Source organism: Scomber scombrus, chromosome 7, assembly GCF_963691925.1.
Source record: "Scomber scombrus chromosome 7, fScoSco1.1, whole genome shotgun sequence".
In the NCBI taxonomy this organism is placed as follows: Eukaryota; Metazoa; Chordata; class Actinopteri; order Scombriformes; family Scombridae; genus Scomber; species Scomber scombrus.
The window spans coordinates 10,481,216-10,502,284 of record NC_084976.1 but is presented as its reverse complement, the minus strand read 5'-3'; the positions used below and the strand labels follow the sequence as shown (position 1 = coordinate 10,502,284).

The 21,069-nt window shown below is 38.2% G+C and overlaps 1 protein-coding gene across 1 annotated transcript in view; it reads right to left on the bottom strand.

The window, feature by feature from the left end:
* LOC133984078 (CUB and sushi domain-containing protein 3-like) overlaps positions 1-21,069 on the bottom strand; it is a 212,287-nt gene that overhangs the window by 178,965 nt on the left and 12,253 nt on the right. Inside the window, exons 2-3 of the mRNA XM_062423328.1 lie at positions 18,378-18,600; positions 3,867-3,979 (exon numbers count right to left, since the gene is read on the bottom strand). Of these exons, the coding sequence (XP_062279312.1) occupies positions 3,867-3,979; positions 18,378-18,600 (336 nt within the window). The remainder of the gene's footprint in view (positions 1-3,866; positions 3,980-18,377; positions 18,601-21,069) is intronic.

Sequence of the window (21,069 nt, the reverse complement as noted above, 5' to 3'; positions counted from 1 at the left end):
TGAGAAACTTACCCCAGGTCACTAATTAAAAAGTAATGCATCCCTACTGTAATTATACCAGCACTGACTCAATGCCCTTTGGTGTATGGAAAGTCATAACTAATGTCTCAGGCAGACGTGGCCCTTGAATTAATTTGCAGGATGTGTTGCAGATATTTGAAGGAGTTGATTTGGATAAGGCCTCTCATTGCAGGCAGTATAAAACTATGAGCCTAAATTGCAGACTAGCTGCATATCTGAATGTGAAACAGTGAAACAAAGAATTACTTTAAATAACAGCCCACACTTACCATTGAATCAGGAGCTTGACTTTTAAAGGGTTTGAAGAACCCACTAAAGATATCAAGTGTTTTAGATACAGCGTTAGCCCTCAGCTAACAAGTGTAACTATTGGGAGGACCCAAAATAAACTGTTGATGTAACTGAACCTTGGGAAAACAGCTGCTCCTAAATACCAGGGGCTGATGCTGGTGTTAAACCTGGATACACTTCACTTTAAGGTGGCAAAATGAATGCAAACAATGCTAATAATAATTTAACCTCACAATGCATTACCCAGTCATACAGTGCATATGATGCTTAACATCATAATGCACAGTGATGATTTTTGTGATGCCAGAGACAACCAAAAACTACAACATTAATATGATGCAGCAGAGTTCTTTTAAGCCAATGAAATCTCTCTAATGCTGTTTTATAACTTGACAAATATATGTTAAAGACACTAAAAGAGCAAAAATCTATAAACTAAGGCCTGGTAATCCAACATTTGATTATAAAGAAGGTGAAAAGTGAAAGGAAAATAGTAATGGGATTTTGTCATCATAACAACCAGTCCCCTACCATTTTTACTTCCAGTTCATACTCACAGAGAGTGGATGTCAGGCAGACTTGCATTACTCCTCATTGCACTGGTAACGAGTGCGTTATGTAAACTAGTAAATGAGGTAGTTGGGTGCGAGATTTCTCAGGGGCTGAGCTATTTATTTCGCCTGTATATCTAATGACTGTGTATCCCTTTGAAGAAGATGGAGGTTTGAGTGGCAGTGTTTGTGAGCATACAAGCAGCACACTTTCCCCACAGGAGCCGCCTGTGCAGACTGCCTGTCTGGCTTCCTAGCTGGCTGCTTGGCTGGCTACTGAGCTGGATTTTCATGCAAGGAGAATTGACTCAACCCATGTAGGATCACAAGGCAAATCAGCTGGTAAACAACATGCTCATACATGCACGCATGCACACATACTTTTCCAACTCAGTGGACACTTTGCAGTGCCACAGATGGACAAATGAAATGATTTGGGGAGAAAATATGCTTTATGGGTCAGCTGTCTTTAAAATACTTTTCCACATAAAGGGCAGGTTGAAATGGCATAGAGGCAGGTTTTAGATAGTCACGGCAATGTTTTAGTTGAAAATATGCAACCTTCAACAAAGGGCAAGCAGATAGCATTATTCCCAGCTTGGTACATGTGCAGTGAATGACTGCAGCCTATCTCTGTCCCTTCAAGCTTCAGTACTGGACATTGTTTGGCTATGCTGTGGAAAAGCTCCCATATCTACCCTCTTTTATAAATACAACTTGACCCTTTCTGGACATGCATAAGTGTTTAAGTTGCAGTATTACACTGACAGAATGCTTAGACTACAGGAAAGAAAGCACCAATCAGTGGTCAAATTCACAGAAAGACTGGGCTGGTTTGCATTGCAACATATTCAATGAAAGATTGACAGGCCGTAAAGAAATTAGATTCCCTCTGGCTGTGTCCTTCACTGTGTCCTCCGTATGCACACAGATTCAAATCCAGTTAATTGCAGTCGTGATTCAATCATCTCAGACAGTCTACGAGCATCACATATTTTTTGTCATAAGAGTGAGCAGCACATACATATTCATGTTAAGCATATCAGCACAACAAGGAAGTTGTACAGCAGTGACAGTGAGTTACTACGGTTTGTAAATAAATACATTATGAATGAGTACACTGAATGTTTATGTCTTATATGCATCAGTCACAAGGGCCTCTGAATCAGTGGGAAAAAATGGTAATGTATGATGGCAGTCATGTCATTGAGCTTTACTGTAAATTCAGGTCATGATGATTGTGATAATGATGATGTTTATGATTATGGTGATTGCAGTGTTACAGTTAAACCACAGTAGGTCCGATATCAAGGTCAGTATAGCACATAGCTTCTCTTATTGAATTGCACTATCCAAAAATAAATGATAAACTCACATTGTTTACAACACACAAAAATATGTTGGTAGTACCATAGTACCATTTTTAAATTGATAGCACCATCATAACAAGGATTTCAGGGGAGCTGCCTGTAGAGGTTTGAGTAAGTAATCACACTATTAGATAATATTAGATGTTTAAATATTTATGTGTTCTGTTTACTGTGCTGTAACACTAGGCCATTAAAGAATGAATGATAGTCATGAGAAACCGAGCAGCGGGTTATGCTACGTCTCAGTATTAGACTACCACACACAGTATTTGGCTGCATTCCGTAATATATACAACTCCCACACTTTTTAAAGTTATAGGACAACAACCTAACTGATTGGCCCCAAAAGGAAACTTTCAGTTTTCTCCCTCTTTACATATTTCCCTGATATAATATCCCCTATTGTCCCCATTGGGCAAAATATTTTCAACTGTCCTTATTATCCTTCAGTGTTGAGTAATGGAAAATATATGTGCCTCATGTAACAAATGTGATTAACAACCAAATCAGCATGAAATTCTGTTGAAGATTACGCAGGCAAAATATGGAGGCAGAAGAACGGGATCTAATTCAACCAAGCCACCCACTGAAGAGTGAGGGAGAGGTAGACTGAGACAGGAGCGAGAGAAAGAGAGAGCGAGAAAGAGAGAGAGAGAGAGAGAGAGCGAGAGAGAGAGCGAGAGAGAGAGAGAGAGAGAGAGAGAGAGAGAGAGAGAGAGAGAGAGAGAGAGAGAGAGAGAGATGGAGATATGGGCAGATGGAGAGGGGAGAGGTCCTGGACTGGCCGGGTCTAGGGCAGGTGGGGAGATGAGGAGGGGGTAAAACTGGATGGAAAAGGGCATCTTGGGAGTGAGGAGGAGTGAGGCAAGAAGATGGGGTCAACCTGTTAGTGCAGGAGAAGGTCAGGGAACAGAGCATACAGTGAAGAAATAACCCGAAGGATATTGGGAGCAGAGAGGAGGAGAGGAGGAGACAAGCCAAAGAAGCACATGGGTAGGAGGGAGAATGGAGGGGAAATTAAATTAATAGGAAAGGAAAGGAAGGCTTAAGACAGAACACAGACAATATACTGAAATAACTGGAAAAAGAAAGAGAGGTAGAGATGAATGAGTGATATGGTTCAGATGAAGGAGCAGATGAGGTGAGGGGTGAGTGAGATGGTCACAAAAGGATAGTTCATGTTTAGATAGCTCCCTGCTGCATTCAGCTCTGCTTCAACACTGACAACTCAGAACATCCATTAGTTAAACTAATTCCCATCGCCATCTGCCATGCAATTTCAGATGCACCTTTGGAGTCGCAGAAAAGGTTCAGGACTTTGGGGGGAGGGATGTTGATTTGGAAAATATGAGATTAATTTGCCTAATCGAGGTACCTAACGTTTCCATAACTCAACAGTGGAGGTCCTACAGGAAATCAGGTGGCGTAAACGTGATCATACACTCCTCTCTTAAGAACAACAGCAAATCTACTTCCCCTGGCTGACATGTTGTTTTTCTAAATGTTGACCCAGTTTCTAAAGAGCTGTCCTCACCATAGCCATGAATACCACCCTAGTTTTATATGTAATACAAGTGGCCACTTCTAATAACAAAAGAAGATAATGAGCAAAAAAATGAATGTTTTTCCTTACCTTCATAAGCTGCCTTAAATCCATGAGCGCTTACTGCAAAGTCACTGGTAAGCCTCAGTGAAAAAATGGAGCCAGAACTGGTAACAGGCGGAGGGATGGTAAATCCTGTTAACCTGCAGAAAAGAAAAGAAGACCTCAGTACAGAATGGAAGATTTCATTTATATCTTCACATTTTATATAGTAAAAACAATAAAAAGTACACTGTGATGTCCTAGTGTCAGCTTACATGAAAGGAAATGTTTAAATTAGCTATGTCATGACAGTCATAAATACTAGGTTATTACATTTGTACTCTTTAGCTTCCACATGACAGAAGTTCAAAAGCAGTCATCTTCAAGCATCAGATGTCATTGTTCCCTTTACCACCATTTAGGTTTTTCTACCCAAAACTGTAGCAAACCTGTGAGGCAGAAAGCACAACACTACTGTACCTGGGTCTGTTTAACATCTGTCTTTTTTTTAATACTGAAATTAGATAGGCCACCAGACGAAGTGGCTGACCATAAATTTACAAATTCTGGTTGAAAGATGTGTGCACTAAAATGCAACAATGCACTAGAATCGTACACCCATGAACTATCATTTTAAATAATGACTGTTCAAAGACCTCAACCCATCGGTAGAATTGTGCGCTGTAGCATTTTGTGTCTAATAAAACCGAACTGCTCTGAGAATTGTGATGCAATTTGTCCACCAATAATATACTGGGTACAATACAATCAAAACCCAAGTGAGAACCTCCCCTATTGTAGGATGGTGTTTGAGGGCTGGCAGCTGCATAGTAACAGACTGCTTCATTACAGCATTTCAAATTAGGTGTAGATCCAAACAAATCCATTTACTTTCACGACGTCGTAAACAAGATGTGTTGCTGACCATTCCTCTGCGGCATTTGCTGATGTTCTATCGACCTTCCACTGCTGTAAGCCAGGCTGTGTAGCATCAAACAGAGCTTGTGCACGAAACATAATGTCTCCTTCTCTATTGCCATTTTGTTTTCTCTTATTATTTTCTATTGCTACTTTTGTGCTCTCTTTGTGTGACTGAACCTCTGCTTGACAATAAGGGGGATAATGTCTGTAGACTGTAGTAGGCCAAATGTAGAGAAACAGAACTTCCCCCTGTGACAGCAGAGAAAAGGATGCTGTATTTACAGCTTCAATAGAGTTTCCAATTACAGCACTGTGAACTGTGCGAGTCCTTGCAGTAAATAATTACCCCTTGTCGCAGGTAGTGCACAGCATGCGAAGAAACAGCTAAAAGTCAATTACCACATGGTGCAGTTTTGGATACATATATGAGGAAAGATCCTATAATTTGGCCTTGTTAGAAGTTTTATCACGCACAAGCATTCTACTTAATTTGCAAGCTATTTTAGTAAAATTAATAAGTGGAAACGGGCTTGTTCATCACAGGAAAAACGCCATTCCGACAGGAGAAAAAGGGTTAGAGGTCTGCAATGCTATGTCTATGCGGGAGTTATACATTTTCAATGAATCACAGTTTGATATCAAGCTGAGCAGTCTTTAGAATTGCCCTCCTTACCCCAAATCTGGGGATCCATAGGGCAACTAATCATTGGCTGAGCAGAACAGAAAGGAACAGAGCAATCAGTGGCTGCAAAGTACATGTTCGGACAGAGGTTGATAGCACCCACCAGGATGAGTGCAATGCAATTACACAATGAAACTAAAAAGCCCTGTCTTACAGTGGTTAAAGAAGTGGGGCAAATGAACACTGAATTATTTGATCTTTTAAACCAAAAAGTTAGGCTATCTTTTTATATTATGTTGCAGCATTGACTATCATGACAGAATAAACGAAAAAGGGGAAGAGATGTGCTGCTATGGCAACATGTGATACAGGGAGACAAGGACAGTAGAGAAAACAGAAGCAGTGTTATGGCAGCATATACAGCATAATATGAAGATACTGTATAGGCCTGATGAGCTAAAGCCTTTATATTTTCTTTATTCTCATTCTTCCATCTAGTTATGCGGAATAAAAAGGCAATTTTCCCATGACAACAAGCAAGGTGGATAAAATACTGTAGAAAAAGCTTAGCCCTGACAAACTGAACCTCAGAACCACATTCCAAGTCTAACAGACTAAATCCCTTCTTAGATTACACTGTTGTTGTCATCATGGCACAAAACAGCAAGGGAATGAGGATGTCATGGGGTTAGTGTACATAAGGAGAAGACATCCTTTCTGAGGCTGTCAGTGAGAAGGATTAAGAGGTGATGATCCAGGCAGAGTTGGTCAAAATTCTCTACTCCAGGCCCCTTTTCTGATTCAGACAGGTCATAAATGGTCAAGGTTATGTAGGAGTACTTTACATCTGAAAACAAATCCTGAACAAGAACCATGTTTTACATAGGCATGAAAATGTGAGACTGCCAGGGAAATACTCATTCTGAAATAATCTTGTATGTTCTCTCAGGTTGACTAAGGCATTTGGAAAGATAAGGACATTCATCTTTTATACAAAAAAAGAGCAGATTGACATTAATGGCATTGGAATTATTTGTGTTTATCTAAAACAAATGAAGCATATTGTGTCCTAGGTATGTCTCTAACAAAGCAGACAAAAAGATCCTCATCATCTGGCGTTCACTGCTGCCTGTTGCTTTGGCAACGGGAGCATCAGGTGAATGGTTGGAAAATGTCATTAACAAATAAACACTATGGGGCTGCTATCTCCTTAGACACAAGAAGCCTGTGACTCAGTTACCAGTTGTAAGTCTGCAAACTAAATCACACATACATTTGAAATTCCACAAAGAAGCCACTTTAAATAGCGGATTAACCCCCTAATCTTTGGGAGGTAGGCCAAGCTCACTAGGGAACTTTCATTTTAACTGAGGAAAGTAAAAGTACAGCATTTCAGGCATTACAGTCAAGATGAGCATGCAACAGGACAGAGAACTTTAATATAAGGATATGTACATATCACATTTTTAACCTTTCAAAGATGCTTGAGTATTAAAACATCTGGCAATCTGACAAACACTCGCATTTAATTCATAGTTAATTCCAGAGCAAACAGTAATTATGATGTCCTTAAGTCACGAGTGAAACGGGAACTTTTGTAGATTTGGTCAGTGCTTTACAAAAAAACTCCACTAAATTAAACTTGTGCAGCCATGCGCATGGGAATTACAGAAATGTGAGTCAAATAGAAACCAGTTGTCTTGCATCTGTTTTGGACCTCACCTGGTCAACCAAAAATGTCACAATGGGCCTAGAGATGCCGGGTGTCTGGACAGCAATGGTGCCCCCCCTTTATGGATCAAAATGACTGCGCGTGCCTAGGCACAGTGTACTGATGATTGCCTGGACAGATGCAGCCTTTCCTTCCACCTGAACACACTACATCAGCCCTGAAGGTAGCTGTCAGACATTCCCACCATCTGATTAGTGTGTCACAGTAGCGGCGTGCCGAAGAGGGAGAGGAGAGAGAGACGGGGATGATGTACCTCTATTTGTCTGACTCACTGTCTCTCTGCCTCCATCTGTCTTTCCCTCTGTGTCGCACTAGCTCTGTTTCATTTTTCTCTCTTTCTCATTGCAAAAGGTTTCTGTTATTCATACTATTCCTTTTTCTGTCTTGCTGGTTCATCGTTCGCTTTGCCTCTTTGTATTTCTTTGTTTGTCTCTGCCCACCTCTCCTTGTTGCTGAACTGCTCTTAACCTCTTAGTGTCTCTTGGGAGAAAAGAAGGAAGAACAAAAACAGACAGAGAGAGGGAATAGAATTTAAGTGTTATCCTGATCTTACCTAGTGAGCAACAATTAGTGAATCACTTTCCTTTAGTTTCCAGTTTGAAGCAGAGTAAAATAAAGCCTGTTACTTACTGAGGCAAATAACAGCCTTCCTGCGGGCCCTCTCCTCAACAGAAAGGGAAAAACAGCAAGGAATGATTAATAGACTTATTTTGCACTGACGTGTCCTTACTTATTACAGCAGCCCCAGACACCGACATTTCGTTTTAATAACTGCAGTAATAAAGGTCAAATCATCCGATCAATTAATTCATTCTTAGTTCTTCTCAGTCTAATAAGAGTGAAGAATGAAACAGACGTCATTTCTTGAAATGCAAATGGAAATGTAATATCTTATACTAATATTTAGCTTTAAACAGTATCACATTGTGGTTTTCTGCAATATCATGCCTCTGCAAGTTGATAATAGGCAGGGTGTCAAATGCAGACAACAAAACTGGGATCATTTCGACTAAACTAATCTGTTCACAGATGTGAAGACAAAAGGGTCATTAATCCTCCTCTTCTCCACCATTTATGCCATCTGCATTGTGGTTCTGGTACATTTGGGTGAAGTGGAGAGGACAGGCAAAGCCTTGCACACCCATGAATCCAGTTTTTATTTAACAAATATCTTGTGCTACTTTGTTATTTTGGAAAGTGATTTTAGTTTTTTTAAATCACATATATGAGTCATAATGAGTCTGATAGTTAGCAAAATGTAAGACTTCCCTCACAACTACATAGACTGAAGACTGGTGGTAACAAAATGACAGGTTGCAATTTTTAATTCTATTAGATGCAAAATGCTGTATTATGTAATTCTTATCCTTTACACCTCTAACAAAAGAAGCCACTCTACTTGGATTACTTGTGGCAAATTCTATGCAACAAATATATTTCTGTAATATGGGATTTGATGGCCTATGCACTGTGTCCTCTGTGAAAGAATAGACATTGTAGACATACTGCAGCTACTCGACACCACTGGCACCACTTGTTGTATGACGTGGACTGTTCAAGTTCCAGGAACAAGAGAGAGGCAATACACAAAAACACAGATTTTAGGAGTCACAGATTTACGCTCTACCACCTGAAACTCTGTGTATCACACAGTAACAGCCTCACAAATAGACAGGAACAAAGAATTTCATATTTTTGATAGTTAAGAGGATAAAAGCTAAAAACTGTCAGAATTGTGAACTTCATGCAGAACATGTAAGACTGGAAGCAAGTGGGAATTGGCACATTTCCACCAGTCTCACCATTAACAAACTTACAATATACCTATAGGATAAGAATGGTTTTGTCAACTGAAACAGAAACAAAGACAAGAGGCAACATGAGATGTTACATGACTGTAAAACCTTTGTTCTGACAATACAACTCTTAATAGAGTGCTGCTGCATTCAGCTTTGTGTTTCCCCAACCATTTTGTTTCAGCTGTTGTCAAGCTTTCAATATTCATCACAAGTTGGCCTCCGTAACTGAAGTCTTTCAAGAAGAAACCAGATAAACAAAATCCCACCCACTGGATGTAGACCTCTGCAATACACCCACCTCCATCTGACCTCGACATTATGTTTCTTGGTAATCTCCCTACAGGATTCTGTTATTCACACTTGGGAAGTCTTTGACCAAGAATGATGAGTTTTATAGCCACCAACTAATTACAGACAACTATTAGAAAAAATTGGATTGAGCTGAACAGATATGTTTCATTCTATTCAGCTCAGAACAGCAAGGCAAACATGTCATGTTAAGATTTTAATTGCACACGTAGACATTTTAAATTACAGTTTTGCCTCCAGGCACATTTTTTTTTAAAGTTCTACCGACATTAACACTTAATGTTATGTATAGTGGGGAGACCTTTACAATTTCCGGGTTACCTGACACTCTGGCCTCTTTTGATTATGGGAAGTGACCAACACTATACAGTACAAGTATTACATTCAAACAAAGAGTTTCTTTCTCTACAGAGCTAAGCCACACTGGAACTATTATATTATTTTATGCTAATGTTTACCAAGGACACACACTATCTAGTTGGCCAGTTGGCAAGTGTTAAGGGCCATAGTTGCAAAGTAAAGCAACCACAGATGAACTTACATGAGAATTACAAAAACTAACATTTTAATTCCTAGCACATTAAATTTCAGAATACACTTCACGCTTCAAGTACTTGCAAATGTTAGGTAACCAATAACTTATTATAATTTATTTTACAGTTGAAAACACTTTGTAGAAGTACTGTTACAGCTGTCACTTTAGTCTTAGGACTGTGGAAGTTTTAGTTGAGGGTCTCAAGAGAGGAAGGGCTTATCCATAAGCTGCAGCAGGAAAACGTGACTCTATGGCCAAGCAACAAATCAAAAACTAAGCTGTTATCAACGCAGCATTCAGTATGTGCTTGTCATAGTAATTGTTTAATCACAGCAGAAAAAAGATCACCTAAATGAGGTCATTACTTGTGCGTGGCAATACCGGAATAAAAGGCTTTATTAACCTAACTCTCCTCCTCTCTTCTACTATCCTCAGCATATAATTTCAGTACAATAATGAGTGCTCCAATCAGACATTCTCAGGCACGAGGGATTGAATGTAATATAAGTGCAGCACTGACTTCACAGAGCAAAGAGAATACATAGATCAATGGGGAGACACACTAATCAGGTCCATCACGGGGATGTCGATTCTTTTTCATGTTAAAAATTCATTGTCGCTTTTGTCGTGTTCCCTTTTGAATTTCTGTCTTAATTAATTAATAGCATTAATAAATGAAAGGCCTCTTTAATCTCTATCAAAGTTTTCTATTTATAATTACCCTGGAAGAGGGAAAGAAAAGCAGAGAAAAGGATTGTCTGTCATGATGTTCAGCCTCATATTTATTCCTGCTGAAGTTACACCTGAGCGAGTGAAACTATATTCAGAGGGAGGAAGGAAAAACAGGGAAAAACAGAAAATGAAACAACTACAGGTGTTGCCATATGGAAATGAGCAGAACAAGCTGCTTGGGTAGAGGGGTTGGAAAGTTTGTGCTGCATCTGTCTTGACAAAGTTAAACAAAAAGTTTAAAAGACAACACAAGGTGCGAAGGCTTGTTTTTACCTTCTTCTTAGTGACTTTTTTGTTTTGGAGAGAATTACTTGTGTAAGAGCAGGCGCTCTATGTACTTCCGTACATTTTTGGGCCCTAGAGGCAAGGTTAGGAATCTGTCATGGAATTATTATTTTCTGGCACCGCACAACATAGTCCCACATTGTGAAGAAATCCACCACTTGGAAAAACAAAAGTGTGACAAAAACACAAAGAACAATGTTGCTATTTAGAGGTTTGGGCTGGATCAGGAAAAACCCATCAACATTTGAGCCATTTTCTTTTGTCTCGTAGCCAGAATTAGTGGTGCTTTTCTTCCTTCTCTCTGAATGGCAGGATTACTTCCATGTGCATTCAAAAAGCAAAATATCATCTCTGCTTTCTTGCTCTGCAAATTTTTAACACTATATTTGACACAAGCTGATTTGCAGCAGCTATTAGAGGGTAATGTGTTCACAACTCCTATACATTTGTTTAAAAACAGTAAATATGACTCAAATCCCTAATATTTATGCGGTCTAGCACCCTCCAATACTGATAAGAGCAATAAATCTCAAGAACTACAAACCAGAGAACATTTAAACCTGATTCAACAGATGTACAATAGATGTAAAACCTTAGAAGATGTAAAATGTCTGGGAAACTACGTAATGATTTCAGAGATTTACATCCACATAAACTATTATATTTCAACACTTTTCAACTAAAACATATAATTTACAATCACAAGTTACCACATACATGAAACATGTCAGTTTTACTGCTACTGACTGGATAGTCAAAGACCTTAGGACTAATACATATGAATTTGCACATTTGGTGAAGATGACTGAACACTAAACAGCTCCATTACTTTTAATTCAGTGAAGCAATTGCCTATTGCATATGCAGTGTTTAAATTGAAAGTGGCTTCAAGGATTTTATTACATTGAACAGTTCCTATGAGAATGAACATGAACGTTTACATGCATTTCCCTACATTGACTATAAAAAATTAGTTAATATGTAATGATCATAGACTACAAATCATTGACTCTGCAGAGCCACCTCCCTCACATCAGCTTTGTTGTGTTTTCTCTCATTACATAATACTGCAGCTTTGAACTATCGCAGATGCTTGAACCAACATCTTTGTAAACAACCACCTCAATGTGATGTGAGTGGAAAGTCAGTCTCTGTTGATCCTTACTGAATTGAATAAGAAAAAATGCATACTTTACGTATACTTTATTTTAGCCAAAGCCCCACATTGCATACAGTCCTACTGACTGAAATATATACTGTATATAGGCAAGGCAAGGCAGTTTTATTTATATAGCGCATTTCATACACAGTGGCAACTCAATGTGCTTTACATAAAAGAAACATTTAACAGAAAAAAATATATATATAGTTAACACAGTATTACACACTGTACTACCACAGGGCTTTCTTTGCACATCTCAATCAGTTTCTTTAGGGCAGGTAAGGAAAAAACATGGAGACTAGGCAATACTAAGATGCTGAAACAAATGAAATGTGCTATTAGTCTGAGGTTACACTTTATATACATTATATTGCTTTTATTGATGGTCACTGGCAGTAGCTTACCACATCTACTATTGATTTTAACCGGGACAGCAGAAAAAAAATCTTTTACATGGTTACTAAACATGACACCCATACACATTAGGCCAAAGTAAGATATGCCAACGCCTTACCACATAATAATATATAGATATGGTTAAACGTTGTTATTTCTTTCCATTCACTGAAATCATATTGTTATGATACAAACAAACTATTATTACTTCACATAATTATATTGTCCAAATTAATAATTGTATTTGTATCTAAGTTGAAATGCTCCACCCTCTACTACTACTGTGGTTTAGGAGGTAGAGTGGGTTTCATTCCCACCTCCTCCAGTCCATAAGTCGAAGTTGACTTGCGCAAGATACTGAACTCTAAATTGCTCCCAAAGGCTGTGCCATCGGTGTGTGAAAGATTAGCTCCTTCTGATGAGCAGACACCTTGCATGGCAGCCTGCCATCAGCGTATGAATGTGTGTGAATGGGTGGCTGTGGCATGTAAAAGCGCTTTGAGTGGTTGTAAGACTAGGAAGGCGCTATCAGGGATGGACATGGACTAAAAAACGGCCCTGGACTTTCTCCCTAGGCCCACCACATGGCCCTGTACTAACAGTCACTTACAGGGTTGTCCTGATATCTCCTCACAATATTATAAAATAAACAAATGAATGAAAAGATTAGTTATATTAGGCTATATTATTGATCCTATCCACAATATATGTGTTACTTTGTGTAAAAGAATTAGCATGGTTTATCTTATTTAATCATTTAATTCCATATTACACTTTTGTTTCATATTAAATGTGTCAAATGATAAAACAATTAACTAATTACTTGTACAATTCTGCTGTGATTAATTACTATCCAGTGACTAATGACAGAGAAACAAATAGCACTCAGATGGAAGACAGTGAGATTTGAACGCACCAAACTTTTGGTTAAACGTGGAGCTTTATTTAGCCCCTTTCCCCACTCGCTAGCATGTCAAGATTAACAGGCTACCAATATGCTTTAGGTTTTCCAGTTTCATTCAACACCACGGTCTTCTATTTACCTGCAGAAAGTGAGCTGGCTTTAACAAGGAGATGAAAGCGCAGACACCCTGCGATTCATTTTTAACGCGTTCATTTATTTTTTCATATTAGCTTGACAGCTAGGTTTAACAGCTTAATTTTGACAGCACTAAACGGCATGGTATATTTCATCATCATATTATGCAAACCCAGTTGATAAAAGCTGACTGTGTCTTTGCCTGAGAAAGGGGGCAACCTGAATAAATGTAGTCTACTGTGTTGTGTCCCTGTGTGCCTGTTACTTAGCAGTACCTCTGTTGCCTGTCCCTCATCATGACCAACCTGTGGATGCTCATCAGGTTCAACTTCCACTTGCTTGGCGATTCAGTGTTATGGCCGACGTCTAGGACTACATTACTGCTGCTGCTGCCAAAAAACTTTAAAACTTGCTTTTTACATTTTGATGCATCAGTCTCGTGAGACTTAGCTTTCTTTTCTTTTCTTTTAACTTTTCCCATCCACCTTCCCCCTTACGTTTTCTGCTTGCCATTATTACTGCAACTAATGATTCACTCTTCTTTGTATGTTTTTTTTTTTAACACTTGGCCAATGTCGTATTAGCGCCCCCTGCTGTTGGCTGTTAGTGTGGCTTTATCTGACTTTTTGGTTGATGAACCAGGCAGGCCGTTGGCCGTTCGGTGGATCTTTCCAGAATGTCAAGATTGCCAGTCCGCCCCTGGGCACTATATAAATGCAGTCCATTTACTATTTTAATGCATAGCAGTGGAAGACAATTCAGTGAATTGATTTTTTATATATGTGATTTTTCACACTTTTTCCGTGCCATGGTTTATCAGAAAAATATTCCTATTAATACTGTGATATGGACTCTTTGAACATCACCCAACTGTGATCAATTTAAATATCAAAACGAAATAATCGAAGTTTATGTAAAACATTCCAACAGGATCTTATAAAATATTGTTTCATTTAGAGAAAATGTCTAAATTAATGTTCTAGTTTCAATAAGCTGCTTTGGGGTGAAGTCATGTTATTTAATGTAGATGTGAGTCAAGTTTTGGCATGCAGAGTCTAGTTCAGCCTTTGAGTTGCATATGTCTCATATGCTTTGACAGTGGATCAGTTTCGCATAAAGAACAGGATAGATGTTTAGCTGCAAGCGCTTCTTGCAGTTTGGGTGAATGTCAAACCCCAACACTCCAAATCAAGGTAAGCAATGCCTTTTTTTGTGTCTTACTAGGATTATGGGAGAGATGTGTCTGTGATTACACAACAGCCACTCATATTCTCAAACATCTGGCACAATAATACTAGAGAGCAAGAATTAGCAGGTCTAACACAGTCATTTACTAATCCATCTTTTCTGTAATACAGTACAAAGATGGAATCAGGGGCAAATCTGACACTTGGAAATCCAATTCGAATCTCGCTGTATGAATTTGATATAAGCCTCCGAAAGCTCTCTCCATTTTTATACCATCACAACTGAACATGGATCCCAAGAAAAACCTTTTAATTTCCAAAGTGTAATGTTCTAATGGGCAGAATCAAAGTAGAACATCAAAGTTTAGTAACAAAAACATTGAAAATAAATGTGAAACCATAGACAAACACCAATTAGAGATAAAAAATAATTAAATAAATAAAACAGACTTGGGTTGGTTAGAGGCATAAGAGCAGTTGATAGATGGCATTGACAAGGGGTGACCAGGGATACATCAATATGCATTGCTCCTTAAATTAACTAAAAGACAAAATGATGGTATACGTCTGAAAATCTCAAAATGCCCAAACACCATTGTAGCTGCAGTTAATTATTACTTTACATTTTACTACTTATTCTGAGATTAAAATAATGGAATCAATTATATATTTTACCACAGCTGCAATTTAGACTAAACATCCAATTGTCACTTTACTGCAAGGACTGAATTGAGGTTGCTTTACTGAGATAATTAGAGGAAGAGCACACTTCTGACTTCACGACTGACAGTATGACCAACACTGTTGTATTTCTGCCAACAAATACGGAACATCAAAACAACATAATTACTGTCTTTTCAATCCAGATACAATAGCTGTACAATTAATACCTCTACGAGGCTAGCATTTGTTGACACTGTTTAATGCACAAATACGAATACTGAGTATATCGTACAATTAACTGCATATGTGTTCATGTGTTTGCACAATTAAGACTGGCAACAGACATGGAATAATAAAACTATATTAATGAGTCAAACAAATCAAACAAGTAATCCTCAATGCATCTCCTATTTGACAAAGTCTCAACAGGAACCAAACTTTTCACAGCAGATTATCTTGATTCATCCGGCAGGAAAAGCACAGGTGTCTACGCAATAACATTAATGTTGTTTCTGTACCATTTAGCATGAAAAACACATGAGGCCCTGAACTTATAAAGACGGGTGCTGAATTAGATACCTTGATGGAGTGCAAGCATCATTAAAAATACATTTAAAGGCCAACTCAAAGTTTCCACTTTATTGCTGCTATGCTGTGATTCATGTTGCTATGGATAATATAATATTGCACTCAGCTTTTCAAATTCAACCAGACCTGTTACTAAGAGCACATTAGCATAATACTTTTAAATAGTGTATGCTAATTGAAGACTCATGAGCAACATGTAGGAAATGATTAAACAAGCTTACTTACTAAAGTTATCCATACAGGTAAAACTGGAGGACTAAGCTCTACTCTTTCACACCTGGTGTCATCTTGGATGTGTCATTGCTCTTTCACTGATGAGAATTTGCATGTTTGTTCAAGTGTGGATTCCAATATAATAGGAATTTTGGCTTTTATTCATTCATTCATATTTCATTATATGGGGGGAGTGAATGAGGTAAATAGTTTATTAAAAGGGTGGGTTGTCTTACCACACATGCCTATCATTTTCCAACATTTGTAAAACTGTAGATCAATTCTGAGGCTGAAAATAATTAGGCTGTAAAATGAGATTCTGTTTCACAAATTAAAGATGAGCTGATTTATCTCAATTGTACTGAGTTTGATAGTGTTACTGAATTGTAAAGTTATTACATGGCACTGATGTAAAAAGTCTGGCACTGTAACAACAAACTGTTATATTTAACAACCAATAACTATTTCAGCATATAGAGCAAGATTGACAGCATGTGATGTCTGCGATAACTTACTGATGTTGTGCCATTTTGTTTGACTCAAACTCAAATTACTGGCATTAAAATGCCCTCTGTTTATACCACCACAGGGTGAGCCCATATGTTGTGCATAAACTGAGGGTTTGGGCTTGTTTCACCTTAATTGTCCAGGAGTGATTTCACTAGTATAACAACAGAGAAAAAGATAAGACTGCCAAGGCTTCAAGCGTCTGGAAAGTACAAAGTCATAAAAATGTCATAAATTTGCTATTTAATTGGCCACAAGCTTGAATCTGCTAAATTATTTTGAAGCTTTTTTAAGCGCAAGAGTTCTGGTACCAGTGAAATCAATATGTGACAGTCTCAACCAGTGACAGACCTTTCAAAAGCAGAATCATGAAAACAACATTATGCAACAACAGGCTTTTAAATATCTAGTGATTCAGTAGCTAAAGTATCAACAATGATTCAGCTCTTGAATTATTCTCCTTCATTGCCACTCTTTGGTATACATCCTCCACTGTATTGGCATGTGACCTCAACCCTCTTTCAATGAAGCTGAGTCACAGAAATGGGCTAAGAGAAATCATTTTGTCACTGTATTTTTGAGTGTTTCACAGAGAAATGCTGTACCTCACTTTCACCTCTGATGGAGCATGCTTGTGAATACAAGTGGATAATCAGACACTAAGATATCTTTTTTTTTTAAAAGTGCTTTTGACAGGTCCAAAAGCTGATGTGTGTATCCACACTCCTCTATCAGCTCAGACGAGAGATAATCTTCTCATAATACACAGCACACTCATCTATAAAGAGTGGGTTTATTTTGAGCAATTTGGTTTGACAAGGAAAATGTGAAACCGTTGTGGCTTTTTCCTTTGAAATCCAAACACATTATGTTATTTCAAAGCGTGGTTCATTTGTGAAAGCAGGAAATAGAGCACTAAGAATGAGGCACTTTTGGGTACTCTCTTAATATTCTTTTTATGGCCAAATAAAAGAATATTTAGAATTTTTTGCTTTTCTTTCAAGAGAAAGTCAGTGATGATTGGCTTAGAGCCTTCACAGTTAAACCATTTTGTAATGTTTGATTGATCTCATGTTGGTGATAGTATGTTAAGTTTAAAAAACATCTTAAACGGTGTAAGTCCCTCAAACACCCTCAAGAATGATGTGCTCTGAGAAAATGCCAGCATTAGCCTACAATATTTCAAAATCATACAATGTCATCTCAATATAAGTATTCATTTTCTATATATATGCAATTATTGAACATTGCTTGACTGTATGTGAATCTATTGTAAAAGAAAACACAAGGTGGGACAATAATCTCTTAAGATAATTCTATTAAAGTCATTAGTGTGTGTGTGTGTGTGTGTGTGTGTGTGTGTGTGTGTGTGTGTGTGTGTGTGTGTGTGTGTGTGTGTGTGTGTGTGTGTGTGTGTGTGTGTGTGTGTGTGTGTGTGTGTGTGTGTGTGTTTGTGTGTGTGTGCTTTTCCGTTGATGTGTTTGTTCTCTTTAGCATCTACACATGACATGAGATTTTTTTGTAGATATGTTTAATTTAAAGTCCATTTACGCTTGATGTTAAAGAACCATCTTTGCAAGTTGGTTCATTTTGAAAACAGAGCAAATTCAAATGAGAATTTTCTACATTTTTATATGTGCAGTTCAGTCCTGCACAATCCCAAGTCAGAGACACACTACAATCCTCACATACTACTGCTGACTGGACAACTCCATCAAAAGTATAAGCAGCCTTTGTCATGTGTACATTAAAGATTAACTTTCTGTCAGGAGTTATCATTGAAGGCTTCCCTCCTCACATATCTCTGTCCCTGCCTGCCGGCCTTCAAACAGAGCTTTCAAAGTGTATGGCTACAAGGAGCTTTCTTACCTTGTCCTGAAGTTAGCCGGGTGTGGATGCCCATCATACAAAGATAAAAAGTCATATTCCTCCTCCACAGCGAAAGATTGAAAAACTATATGAATCCTGTTTCCCTCCTCAGCAACAATCACCCAGGTACAGTTCGCTCCATTGGGATATCCATATGGAAACCCAGGGCTTTCTATCGTCCCATTCCTCCCTTTTAAAGTGCCTCCGCAAGTATGGATAAAACCTGGAAGGAGAGAAAAGCAAAAACATCCAGCTATTACCAAATGCATACAGTGAGTAAGTGTGACTTTCTCATTTGTGGATATGCAAAAATCACTCAAACGTCCTCAATCCTCAATGCAAGTAACAGATGGAATAAATTGTAAGCCTCCATACAGAAAATGCACTTCATTTTGCTTGGTGGAAGCATCCAAGCAGCAATACATAACCTGAACGCCTTTAAATGTTTAAATAAGGCCGTACACATGCTATTGCAGGTAAGATTTTTATTGTAACAACTGCATGCATCCTGTAAACTCCAGGTGCAATAATTCTTCAACTGAGGACAAATTGTTTGGAAAATCCACATTGTTCTGAGCTGGCAGGAGGTTTGAGGGAAATCTGGCAACCACACTAAGAGCCAAGTTTTGAGTTTATGTTTTCAGTTCCCCTTCAAATTAAAAATAGAATACACTGCAACACCTACTGCTGTAATAATGGAAAAGAAATACATAATTGAGGGCCACAGTGATGGGTTTCAGTATTACATCGAACAAAGCACTTGTGTTACATCATTACTGCCCAATTTTTCCAGATGGTCAGAAAGCCCTAGAGACAACCACCAAGCAAGGGCTTCCAATTTGATGCCACAAGACCTTAACACTCAGTTTCACAGCCCACACAAGATGCTGTATATCGTTTCACCTCATTCCACAGGCTTGCTGAAAATCAATACCCTTGACTTATTAGGTTAAGCATTGTACCATCATTGTCGAACTACAGTGATCTGATTGTTTGGATTGGTGTTATGTAAATGAGCAAATGTGCCACAGTTAAGGGACTCTAGAACAAATATATAAACATAATATTTAATCATGCACAGATATGTACCCCTTTTTTCACACAATCACACCTATTCTTTCACACTTTCACACACAATGCATGGACATGCGCCCATACACACTGTGTCACAGCACCAAGAAAAAAAAAGAGCACCGCTTTATTTAAGGCTATCTTGCATTTTGTCTAATGAAATGGAAACTTAATTAAGATGCATGGTTTACCTCTCACAATTTACTCCTAGTGTAATTAACGTTTCACACTCTGTAGGTAAAGGATGTTTTGCATAGTGTTGCCCATACATACAAACTGTAGTATGGGACAAAGGCAAAACACATGGATCACTTGGCAGCTATGCAACTCCATAGAAAGACAACATTTTTCCCTATTATACACCTCCTTATAAATTGATGTAAGCAACAGCCAAAAATGTTAAACTGTGAGACAAACTGACAATTAATTTCCCCTCATCAAGCTCTTTCATTGTATTATTTTTGAACAATGCCTGACAGCAGCTCTTATTTCACAAAAAATAACTGTTATCAAAAAACATGATAATCCTCAGGATATCATACCCACAGGAGTCCCTGACTGTGCAGTATATTGTCCTAATAACTGTACCGCCCCCTCCTGACCAATTCACCCCTCCTGGATCTGGAGATCAAGTGGCCTGACCTCCTTATAGATACAGTTGTAGATACAATATATATCATACGCATACAGGTTTATGATGTTGTGTCTGGTGATGAGCAGCTGCTGGCTGCTGCTGCTGTAAAAGCTGTGGGTATAAATTCTCGCCAAGGTTTGTTGCATGTCTAAGATGCAATTATTTCCGCTACCATAGAGCAAACAGGGTAATCATGGTGAATTTGCAGCACTGATATACTGCCTACAGGGTCAACATGATCCAACCTGTGCCATGGTGCATTATTGCTGCTTTCAAGCGCTCTTGGGAATATCGTAATTAGCAGGACAGCCCTCTTTAGCAATGCAACCACATCTTGAGAATGGCTAAAAAAAGTATTGTGGGTATTTTTGAGAGATGAGAAACTACAATGTAGCAGCCATGCAAAAATGTGATGTTTGTTATTACTTGATGTTTTTTTCATAGTATATTGTTACATGTTTCTGATTATTTACCTTAAGTTGTCACAAATCCATGAAGTGACATTGGGCCTACTTATTAAATGTGTGATCCATATCCTCTTTGCTCATTACAAAGCTTTACCCAAAAATATTTTTCTTGAGGCTATAATTTGCTTGTGTTTTTAACTAATTTGACAGTGTGTATGCACAATGCATAACATTACACAATATGAATACTGACACCAAGATAATTCAGTTGCACAACAAATCCAACAATAATGGTAGGAGCAACAAATATATTATATATCAACACAACATTATCTTAAATTTGTCTAAGATGTATGATTATTTAGAGGCAAAGTACAAACTTTATTATTTGTTTATTTTACATTTCAGCAGTTTTTGTCAAAGGGGCACAGATTTTACACATAAAGTTCAGTTTAATTGTCACTACTGAGTCTGTGAAATGTCATGTCTTTTTGTTGTACCTTTTATGGTCCTGGAGAGCTTTATGAAGTCTGAAATATAAAAGCCTGTGTTACAAACTAGAGGTGTGGTATGATGAACA